This window comes from Vigna unguiculata, chromosome 2 (assembly GCF_004118075.2).
Source record: "Vigna unguiculata cultivar IT97K-499-35 chromosome 2, ASM411807v1, whole genome shotgun sequence".
NCBI classification, from domain to species: Eukaryota; Viridiplantae; Streptophyta; class Magnoliopsida; order Fabales; family Fabaceae; genus Vigna; species Vigna unguiculata.
In genome coordinates this window covers 12329843-12342182 of record NC_040280.1, presented here as the reverse complement: position 1 = coordinate 12342182, position 12340 = coordinate 12329843, and the positions used below count along the sequence as shown (strand labels likewise).

General features: G+C 35.3%; 1 protein-coding gene across 3 annotated transcripts in view; it reads right to left on the bottom strand.

Moving 5' to 3' along the window:
* Positions 1–12340, bottom strand: part of LOC114173632 (importin-9) — a 32248-nt gene that overhangs the window by 8333 nt on the left and 11575 nt on the right. For all 3 annotated transcript variants that reach the window (XR_003602533.1, XR_003602532.1, XM_028058123.1), the window contains exons 13-16: positions 5715–5845; positions 383–442; positions 182–251; positions 7–71 (exon numbers count right to left, since the gene is read on the bottom strand). Coding sequence is in view for 1 of the 3 variants with exons in the window: in XM_028058123.1 (XP_027913924.1) it covers positions 7–71; positions 182–251; positions 383–442; positions 5715–5845 (326 nt within the window). In the remaining 2 variants the exon portion in view is untranslated. The remainder of the gene's footprint in view (positions 1–6; positions 72–181; positions 252–382; positions 443–5714; positions 5846–12340) is intronic.

The window sequence follows — 12340 nt, the reverse complement described above, 5'->3', positions numbered from 1 at the left end:
ATTTACCAAAGAAGAAAATTTAGCAACTGAAGTAAAAATGCGTGCATATAAAAATGGGCATTCAAGAGGACCTGGAACAAAAGTGAAAAAATAAGATTAAAAAACATTATCACGGATACAGCTGCATTCATTGAATCAGAATGGAACCTTAAAAGAGGGCAAGGGAAGAGTTGAAATCAACCTATTAGAGAGTCTACTGCAAAAATCTGCTCAAGCAGGTGCTTCAAGTCACTTGAATAAACCCTGGTTTCCTGTACCAATAACAAGATACATGACAGTCTAACCAAGTTCAAAATAAAAACACAAGTTATTGAGGCTGGAAATGAAAACTTAAATCTAATACTACATATCAGAATTCACAAGTGAAATAGGAATCTCAAACCTCTGTCTCAAATAGTTGTTCTGAAAGAGATGATAGGGCATACAAAGTAGCTTCTCTTATCTGCCAAAAATTAACATGTATAAAATAATGTTATATCAAAAGTCCAACACCGTATAATTTTTGTATAATTTTTATAAAGCGCCTAAATACACCAAAGCTTAAAACATCAAGAAGATACATCTCATAGACCCTGTACAAATTCCGAGCACAAGTGCTTCATCTGACAGACGATAAAGCACCATGAAGATCTTACCACTAGTTTGATAAGTGATTGATGATAATTAGATAAGTACAATCAAACTTTAAGTTGACATTAACTAAAAATATTCCTAAAGCTTAAGTTTGTGATCCAAGGAATGTCTTCACCATTTGTCATCAAATAGTTCCATGCCAAATACAAACTACATTCAAACATCTATGGGAATTCAAGCTAAAGATGCATTGACCAACAACTATCCTGTGCAGAAATCACGATCTTTTGATCACAAAGAAATTATATTTGTCTTCAGCCAAGATTGGCTTCTTGTTCAGAGAATACTCGCCTTGAGCAAAGAATGGCTTGTTGAAAGAACACTTGGATTGAGCCAAGAATGGCTCAATGAAACAATACTTGGGTTGAGCCAAGAGTGGCTAGTGGAAAGAGCAGCCAAATGTGGCATATGAAAAGAATACTTTATCAGAGTCGGCCAAAAGTGGCCAGGAGCCGAAAGAATACAGCAATAATCTGCTTAGTGAAACTTGATTGGTCTATTAAGAACCAGTTGTAGACTGTATTATGAGACAAACTAGTATAAAATTAGTGAGTATTTCTTCTTTCCTTAATTTTTTACATTACAGGTTATATGGGTCAAATTAACTAAAAGGAGGAACCTTTAAAACTCATCTTGCTAAAATGTTTGTTAGATTATCTAATTGTCATATTCGAATGGTTTGACAGAATATCCACACTAAAAATTGCAAATATTTTTCAAAACAGAAATTCAAACTTCTTGTTTTGTTTCTTGTAAGAAAAATAAAAATAGTATAGCCCTCAGAACAAGAGAAACAAAATGAAAAAAAAAAGAAATTAAAACTTACAAAATAATTGATTAAAACTCTTTGAAATAATTGACATATCAGAGAAAGGTTGCTTTTGTGTATATATACTTTCAGCCTATATAAGTGCAGGTTCTACCAGTTTGAACATGTCCTTTCTTTCTTTTTATCTAGTACTCATTTTGTTCATATGCATTGCAATTGAGTGAGCTCAAGTCATTCAAGCTTTTAGAATCCTAATGCTTAGTTTTTGAACTTGGTAGAATGGGTTTAACCCCACTTTATTGTCTCCAGTCATGTCGTCACCAGCCACTGCTGCTTGTCAATGACCATTCTTAAAGGTGGCAACAACCTTCATAATTTGGGTGGCATCCTTTAGCACAACCAAACCCCACAAGTCTCAAAAGCAGAAATCTCATGACACATTAACAAAAGATTTTGCAAAAGCATTGATGAGATTTGTGTGATACTTAGGAGTTGGTTCCTCTTCTGATTGGCAAATCAATTATCAGGTGTCGATAGTTGTACACTCCTAAAAAGATACCTAATGGTAAAATTAGTGGCTATAGAGCTCATCTATTTCCAAAAAGGTACACACAAATTATGGACAAGATTATAATAACACTTTGTTCTGTGGCCAAAATGACATTAATTGACTTCTTTTCTCCTTTGTAGCTATTCATCACTAAAAAAACTTTGTTCCAAGCAAAGGTCCCTGTATAGTCTCAAGGAATCACCCCATGCATCGTTTAGGCATTTCAAACTATCATCCAAATAGCTTGGAATAACGCGAAGTGATGTTGATCATTCTCTATTTTATCATCATTCTCCCCAAGGTATTATCTACCTTATTGTATATGTGGATGCCATTGTTATCATTGACGGTGATAAGAAAGGTATTGTCCAACTAAAATAATATATTGTTATTGCATAATTAGAACAAAACAATTTATCTCTTATTCAGTCTCATTACGTACAGCCAATAGAAATGAAACCCAAATGGACTTGGAGCTGATTTAGGAAACAAGCACAACCTATTCTTAGGAACAAACCCCTGAGATTGTGAGATTAATATGCTAGTAATAAAACCAAGATACAACCAATATACATAATTAAAACCAATAGGAATAGAATCTGAAACTTCCTAGAATATTTCAATACTCCCCCTCAAGCTGGTGAATAAGTGCCCTCCATTCCCAGCCTGGATATAGTTCAACACCTTAGTGAGAATGTTTGCAAGCCATCCTTACGTAGAGACACATATGCAGTGTAATTCAAGCCACTGTCAAGCTTTTCTTTGATAAAAGGTTTGTCCACTTCAATGTGTTTAGTTTTATCATGTAGGACTAAGTTGTGAGCTATGATGACTGAATATTTATTGTCACGATATAACCTCAAAGATACATCTCACTTTATCTTTAAGTCTTCCAATCCAATATTCAACAATAACAGTTCACATATTTCTTGAGCCATTGCTCGAAATTCTTCTTTGGCACCAAATTTATTTAACACACTTTTGTTTACTCTTCCAAGTGACTACTAGGTTTCCACCAAGGAAGATGCAATATCAAATAGTTGACCTCCTATCCATAACTAAAAATACATAATCAACATTAGTATATCCATCCAGAGTGCATTCTTGTGTCTTTTGAACAAAAGTTCTCTTCCTGGTACTTTCAAATACTAGACAATTTTAAGAGCAACTTCTAAATGTGCTTCCTTTGGTTGAGTGTGAGAGATAAATAACTCTCCCGACAAGAATCTGGTGCATTTCTTTACCCATAGCAACATCATCCTCTACACTTCTCAACTTTGTATTTACATCAACAAATGTACTTGTTGGTTTCCAAGTTATTTTACATCAATGATGTATTTTTGTTGCGATATGAAGATCCCTTTCTTAGAACGATCTAAATATCAACAAATATTTTAACTTCCCTAAAGTCTTGAATAAAAACTCTTTGGCAAGGCATTGACTCAACCTTTGTTCCTTATTTTCATCATTTTCAGTAACAATGACATTATCCACACAGATAATTAGAATTGTTACTCTCCTTGAATCAGAATGCTTGATAAATAAAGTGTAATTCCTTAGGCTCTGGGTCCATTTTTCGCCCGTACTTAAATTTGCAAATTTTTTTAACCCAAGCTGGCTCAAACCCATGTTGGGTTGAGTTGGCTCACGGTTTTTAACTAGTTTTGACAACTCTAGTTTCAAAGTATTGTTCTTCTTCAATGCCTCCATTTCCAAATCCAAGACTTATTTCAATTTTTTGTCAATTAATGCCTCAGGTACAAACGAAGGTATACTTGTGGTATTTAGGCTTTTAAGAAAGGTACTATGGGAAAATTAGAACTTTTAAAGGATAGATAGTTTCCTAAAGGGTAAGGTTTAGTATAAGCTCTAGTTCCTTTTCCAAGAGCAATTGGGAGATCTAAATTCTGGTCTACCTACACAACAAGTTCTACCAAAGGAAGTTCGTCAATTAGTAGAATCAGGATTCATAGGGTTAGACACATTTACCTCATGTAATGATAAATGATAGAACTCTTGAACATGAGTAAATCTTGGCATAGCCTTTTGTCTTCAAGTGTACACCAGATTTTTCCCAAATTTTGTATCATCATGTGGTCTAAGAATTCATTAAGCAAATTCAGATTTTGACCTCTAGATCATGGTAGTTGAATCGTGAATCGTATCGTGAATCGTATGATTCATAAACATTTTAAAAACATTAAAAGAATGCAGTTCATAGTTAAATATATAAGATAAATAGATATATAAAGAGAAAATTAATAATAAAACAATCCCATAATCAAATAGAGTGGTTGTATCTATGTATATCTACCACAAAGTTTCACAATTTCAGCAACATGACTTCAAAAAACAATGTGGTTGCTGCATAAGATTCCTTCAACTATAGTTATATGCTACTAAACAAATTATGCATTATAGTCATCCAAAAAATAAGTGTTTGCTCCTTGTATCCTAAACAACCTCAAAAAAAATTATATTCTAATCATTCATAGTTCATCCTCATCCTCTCTGAGATTTACCACCATGTGACCACTATACTACAAACGCAAAAGTTCAAACCCACTGAACAAAAGAACAAAGGCATGCACGAGATGACACAACCACCACAACAAAGAGAGATGACGTGATCACGAGAGGCAAGGAGGAGAACATGTTTTCGAGCACACTAACGTTAATAAGTTTCAATGTGCAAAAAATAAAGGGGGAAAAAATTAGGGTTTCAATTAGGGAGTAAAAATGTAGAGGGAAAAACTAGGTTTTCAAATTGGGGTAAATTCGTATCGTGAATCGAATCATGATTCGCACGATTCGAACTCGTATCGTACGATACAAGTACGATACGAGAGTAAAAACGATACAACTCACGATTCGTATCGCTAGGGACCTGAATCGTTTCGTATCATACGATTCGTATCGTGAATCGTACGATACTTACTACACTGCTCTAGATTCAAGATTTTGATTTACCTTTACTCTTTCCCTCTCTGCTTCAATTTCAATTGTATTACTCTTTTGAATTTCATTTTTTTCATTTTATGATTCAAAAGACAAATTTAGGAATATAAAGGCTCATTATTTTCCTCTCTTAAACGCTCCCCCTAAAGATGGGGTTGTTAAGTTGTATGTGAATAGAATGAGTGGAAAACTTCCATTGGACTTTTTATTGACAAAATAGTAGAAGATAATTTATTAATTAAATAAGTGACTATAAGGATGGTTGTGATATTATATTAAGAAGTCGACTTTAAGCATAAGTCAATCGTACAAAACCAATTTTTAATATAAAGTTTGCATTCACTAATATGTAAATTGATCTTATGTCCAATCGATGTAAAGTCTCCAACACACACTACTTACACCGAGACATGTACACCTTGAATGTGAGATAGATATTTTTGGGTAGTCCGGTAATTCGTAAATGTAGCACCAAGGGTTAAATATTTTCAATAAGCAGTTAATAGTGTCTAAGGGTGCTAAAATGTATAAAAGAAATTGTCTTAAAAGAGATTAGCCGTACAAGTGAACATTTCCCAATGAGATTGATAATTTTTCCTAGTTCAATAATCTAGAAATTTGAGTGCAGGTTATGGGGCAATTTACTTACCAAGTAAGATACCTAATAGGGAAGAGTTGCAAGCCAACAAAATAAACAGGATTCAGAATCAGCATTATTTTAAAAACAGTCTGTCAGCCGGCAAATCAAATTTACCAAACATAAGCTAGTTTCTAGATACAAAAGAATAGACATTATGTATTTACCCTCCACCAACTTGCATTGCCAGCTGCTTTTCTGATTTGAGACTCGTTAAACCATTGTTTTGTACTGTCTATGATAGCACAAATTCCTTCATCGTCATAAGAATTCACAACCTCTTCCAGTAAAAGCACACCTAAAAAAAAGCGTTTTCTTAGGAAGATTATGAAAATATATATATATATATATATATATATAGAGAGAGAGAGAGAGAGAGAGAGAGAATAAAACAAACTCATTTGAAGACTTGAAATTTCTTAGCAATCATATTTATTATTCCATAAGCACATTATAATTAAAATGTATAATCGATATCCCTAAATCATAGGGATCTAATTATATCACTGAATAATAGGAATCGGATTATAGCACTGAATAATAAGAATTAAGTGTTGCTATTGTATTTCCTAAATTTGTTTTCCAATCTTGCATATATATGTGATGTACTCGTAGCAATAAAATGATCTATTTTAAAATTCTTAAAAGCTGCCTTTGAATGTGCATCCAAACATCCTAGATGACAACTATCATTGCTGTCAATAATTCAAAATCCTAGACAACAACCTTCATTGTTGTCAATCATCTCTATAAAGGAAGCCTTAATTGTTATCATGATTTATCTTGTCATTCATTACCTTTGTCGTGATACCGCAATGGCGGATTCAGTTGACAAACAACAGAAATAGTGGACAATAAATCACAGACTTATGAAGAGCTTCATAATCTTAACACTACAAACAGTTTGAATGGAAAAAATTACTTGAAATGTTCTTAGCTTGTTTATAAGACTTTAAAAGTTAAAAGGAAAGCTAGCCACTTGAGGTGATGCCCTGGACAAGGAAGATGCCAAATTTACAAAATGGAAAAAAGAGGATTCTATTATCATGGAACTCAATGTTCTTAGAGATAAGTGATACTTGCATGTTTCTAAATTCTGCTAAAGAAATCTAGAATGCTATAGAGCAGACATACTCGAGAGTTGAAGATGTTTTCCAAATATATGAGGTGAAGGTGAAGACTATGGCTGCAAAACAAGGAAACAAGACTGTAACAAAGTATGACAATCAACTAAAATCAATGTAGATGGACTTAGACCATTACAGGCTAATAAAAGCTAAATGCCCAATAGATTTAGCAATGCTAAAGTACTATAATGAGCATAATAGAGTTTATGATTTTTTTTATGGGTATTTTCATTACGCGAGAGTTCAGAGCCCTGGAAAAAAAGAAAAAGTTCTAGGAATTAATAAAGTTATGGCTATGGTTAGAAGTGAAGAATGTAGAAGGGGATTAATGCTAGAAACTCCAAATGAGGAAAACTTAGCTATGATATCCAGTGAGGCCTCCTCAATCTGACCCGAGGGAAGTAATCTTAATTGTTCTTAAATGAATTTTCAATATTTAAAATGGACTTATTGATAAGCTTTAGATTACAAGGATATTGTGATGTAGACAACGCTAGTGATAAAGTAGAAAGAAAATCCCCCAATGACACTCATAGGTGGAAATCTGGTCTCATCGATGAATGTCCCTTATTTTCCCTCTCATACATTGTATGTGGTGTATCCCAAGTTATTATAAATATGAATTCCTAAGAGAGGGGAAGTCGCTCTCAAATTCGTTCTAATATTCTTGTGTATCTTTCTTAAGTCTATTGGTTGGAACAGCGTAAACATTTGTTTTTATTCGGCTTGGGAGTTCATTTATGTTGATACTAGTGTGTTAAAGAAGCTCTTGTATGAAGAAAATTTCTCAAAAGATCTTGTTGGCCAAAATGTTGAATATAGGAAGATGTGTCCTAGAGCCAAAATCTGGCAGCAAGTGTGCAACAAGGAACTGCTACCAAAACATGGTTTCGAAAGATCACATTGCGGAATATGGGAGACATGTTATATATCATTTGATGCAAGTATTCCCTTTAATTGCCTCATCTTTTATTTCTCAATATGATAAGGATTATAAAGAAGCCGGGAGCAGTGTTATAACGGAAAATATCAGAAACTCCAAAAATCCTTAATAAAGTTATAACAGAAACTACATCGGGTTATGGCGGAAACATTGTTGCCAAAAGAAATATACTACATGCATTTTTAAAAAGAGTACAAAAGTATAATTATGATGCAAAATATGTATACTTTGTGGGATGTTCTTAATCAGTATTAGGGATGGCAAAAATATCCATACCCGTAAGTATTCGTGGATAAAATCCGTGACGGATAGTTAGTATATGTGAATATTTGTTACCCGCAGGTAACAGATAGCAGGTATTTTAATACCCATTTATAAACGGGTCGGGTGCAGATATCATACTATCCATCCTGTGAGTACCCGTTACACATAAAAAATTAAAATTAAATTTATATTTATATTTTATTAAGTTAAATTTAATTAAAATTAAATTAAATTTATATTTTATAAAATTTAATTTAATTTATGTTTAATTTAATTTATACTTAATATTACAGTTTTTTCTGTAATTTTATTTAAATTTAATTTTAAATATTTATAAAATATATTTTTTTAAATATTTACGGGTATACATGGGTACCCGTGGGTTTTAAAATACCCGCGGGTATTTTTTAAATGGGTATCCACACAGGTAGCGGGATGGGTACCAGGTGGACTTTTCTGTTGTAGGTCAGGTTGTGGGTAGGCACTATCTGTACCCGACTCGACCCATTGTCATCCCTAATCAGTACTGATCATTAGGCATTATTATTGCTGAAAATAAGTATAATTTTTCAGAAAATATAGAAGTGGAGAAGAAAAAAAATTAAAAATGCAGGCAGTATTTGACAAAAATAATTTGAAAAAAAAAATAGCCATGCAATATGCAACGGCTTTAATTGACCAACGATGAGGGCTGTTGGCAGTGGTGGCAACAGCGATGGTGGAAAGTAGCAAGGTGAGACAAAGGATAGTGAGTTGAAGGAGAGGCGCGGGTGTTTGGTTCAAGTAATAAGTTGAATGTTTTTATTGGGCCTGGCCCAATTTTTAGGTATGTATTAATTGGGTTAACCCAACAAAAGGCAAAAATAACACAACAACCTTTCATTTAAGGTGCTGCATTCATAAATAGGGTTTCTTCTCCGTGTTCTTCTCCATATCGTTGCCTTTCTTACTTCTCCATGTCGCTTCCCCGCATTTTCCACCATACATGTTCCACTTACACTAGCCATTATAGAAAATGCAACCACCATGGGCCACCACGAGAAACCTGATTCGCAACCTCCTTATTGTGGCGGAAGGTTGCAAAACTGCCACTAATTTCCCCATGGCACCGCCATAACCGAGTTTTGATAACATTGACCGGGAGATGAGATCACCAATGCTCCATTAATCAAGGTGTGTACCAAAAATTCTACATGATTAAGAAGTCTACTAAAAACGAGGTAAAAGAGAAGGTTGGATGCACAGGGAAGCAACCCATGTTCACCTTGACCAATTTGAACATGATGCATACGGGGATATATCTAGACAAGGTTGTTGTTCCCCAACTCAACATAAACAATATCAGAAAATATTGTCTAGCCAATCTTGAGCCTCCACACATAAGAGCTTTTGAATGTTTGGCTTTGGTGGAAGAAAAAATGCACATGTTGGTGAATGCTCAAAATAGAAGAGAAGCAAACCACAAGAAAAAGGAGAATCTTGTAGTTTCGTCACCTTCATCAGAACTATTTGTCAGTGGCAAATCAAACAATGCTACTAGATAGACTCAGTCTAATGTTCCTACTATAGAAAAACCTTTGAGCCAACTCCTAAGAAAACCAAGACCATTCCATCTCATGGGATAAAACGTACCGAGGAAACCACCTCTCAACAACCTCAAACAACTATCACTATTGAAGAACATTCAACAATATCAGATGATATAGTGTTTTCTTTCTTAAGGAAGAAAAGACGACAATCCTTTCATCAACATTTGATGCTCCACTTGAGGCAACTCCTCTGGATATGGTAACACACGAGCCTTCCACTTCACCAAAACAATCAAAAAACCAATATTTTCCACCACCTACCAAACAACCACCTCTGATGCAACAACCTTAAACATGCCCTACACCTCACATCAAAATTCTCAAACCAAAACTTGAACACCTTCCCCAATTCAATCTTAAGACTCTATTGCATCTAATCAATTAGCTCAACTTTCAACCCATTTGTCCTATCAACAAACGGGCTAAATAGCAAAAGCTTTGAAAGGATTGTTTCTGTTGAGAATAAAGAAGATAGGGATTGAGATTAATCTCCCTTGTGTATAAACCACACATAGGGTAATCTATTTATAATAGAGAGAGGTACAAGTAAAAAGAGTAACTGAAAATAAAAAGATTAAATAGAAGATATTGTTTGATATTGTGGTTATCAACATCTAACAATATCTTAATAATATCAAACTATATCTAACACTCCCCCTCAAGCTGGAGCATACAAATCGTATGTGACAAGCTTGTTACAAATATAATCAATTCTAGGCCCCCGTAAAGACTTCGTAAAAATATCTGCTAACTGATCACTTGAGTTAACAAACTCAGTCTTGATGTCTCCAGACATAACCTTTTCCCGAACGAAATGACAATCAATCTCAATGTGTTTAGTCCTCTCATGAAAGACAGGATTAGAGCTAATATGAAGGGCAGCCTGATTGTCACATACAAGTGTCATTTGAGTAATATCTCCAAATTGTAACTCTTGAAGCAATTGCTTGAGCCAAACAAGTTCACAGGCAGCTGAGGCCATAGCTCTATATTCTGCTTCTGCACTAGATCTTGCTACAACACTCTGTTTCTTACTTTTCCACGAGATCAAGTTACCACCAATGGAGACACAATACCCAGATGTAGATCTTCTATCAGAAGGAGATCCTGCCCAATCAGCATCTGAATAGCAAACAACTCTTGTATGGTTATTAGAACCATATAACAATCCTTTTCCAGAAGATTTTTTAATATACTTCAAGATGCGAATGACTGCATTCCAATGATCTTCACATGGAGAATTAAGAAATTGGCTTACCACACTGACTGCAAAGGAAATGTCAGGACGAGTAACGGTAAGATAATTCAATTTCCCAACCAATCGTCTATATTGCTCAGGATCAGATATAGGCTCCCCCTGATTTGGTAGAAGTTTAGTATTGGGATCCATGGGTGTATCAACAGACTTTGAACTCATCAATCCAGTTTCCTCCAGAATATCCATGGCATACTTTCTTTGAGATATAACAATACCATCATTGGACTGTGCCACCTCAATACCCAAGAAATATCTGAGTTTGCCAAGATCTTTGGTCTGAAAATGGTGACAGATATGTTGTTTCAACTGAGAGATGCCATGGTTGTTACTCCCTGTAAGAACGATGTCATCAACATATACTATCAAGTAAACACATCCAACACTCAAGTGTTGATAAAAAACAGAATGATCTGTTTCACACTGAGTCATACCAAATTGTTGAACAACATTGCTAAACTTTCCAAACCAGGCCCTAGGAGATTGTTTTAGGTCATATAGTGATTTAGGAAGACGACATACCATCCCAGAAGACTCCCCCTGAGCAACAAACCCAGGAGGTTGCTCCATATAAATTTCCTCTTGCAAATCACCATTGAGGAAAGCATTCTTAACATCCAGTTGATAAAGAGGCCATTGTTTAAGAGCGGCCATGGCGATAAATAAACGAACAGAAGCCATCTTTGCCACGGGGGAAAAAGTATCTCCATAATCCAACCCAAAATTTGAGTATAACCTTTGGCTACAAGACGAGCTTTGAGGCGATCAATAGTACCATCAGGTCCAACTTTGATAGCAAACACCCACCTGCAACCAACAACAGATTTCCCAGACGGCAACGGGACCAGTTCCCAAGTTCCACTATTATGAAGAGCACTTAATTCATCTGCCATGGCCTGACGCCAACCAGGATGGGCTAAAGCGTCACGGACAGTTTTTGGAATGGTCACAGAAGAAAGAGAGGAAAGACATGTATAAAAAAGGTAATGACAAGCGATGATAACTCAAAGCAATATAATGGGGAGAGGGATTACGGGTAGAACGCATACCTTTTCGGAGGGCAATGGGAAGGTCAGACTCAGGTGTCAGAGCCGGAGGAGACAGAGTAGTTGGCACTGGAGTGGAGTCACATGGTGGTGGTTGTGATCGATTACGGCGAGTATAAACCTGAAGAGGTGGTGGAGGAGCAGGTGACTGTGGAGCAGGAACCGAGGGTGAAGAAGACACAGTAAGAGGGTCACAAACAATAGGAACGTTAAAGGTATTAGAAGAGTTGTCAGGATTGGATGGAGTCAGAGGTGAAGATTGACTCTTAAAATAAAGGGAGAACTCATTAAAGGTGACATCTGCAGACACAAAATAACGGTTAAGAAAAGGAGAAAAACATTTGTATCCTCTTTGTGATCTTGTAAACCCTAAGAAAACACACTTATGTGATCTAGGAGAAAGTTTGTCAAGACCAGGACTAAAATTATGAACAAAACATGTAGACCCGAAAACTCTTAAAGGTAAGGGATGAAGAGGTTCATGAGGGAATAAAATGGAGTGAGGTATGTTATTCTTTAAAACCGAAGAAGGCATACGATTAATGAGATAACAGGCAGTAAGAATGGCA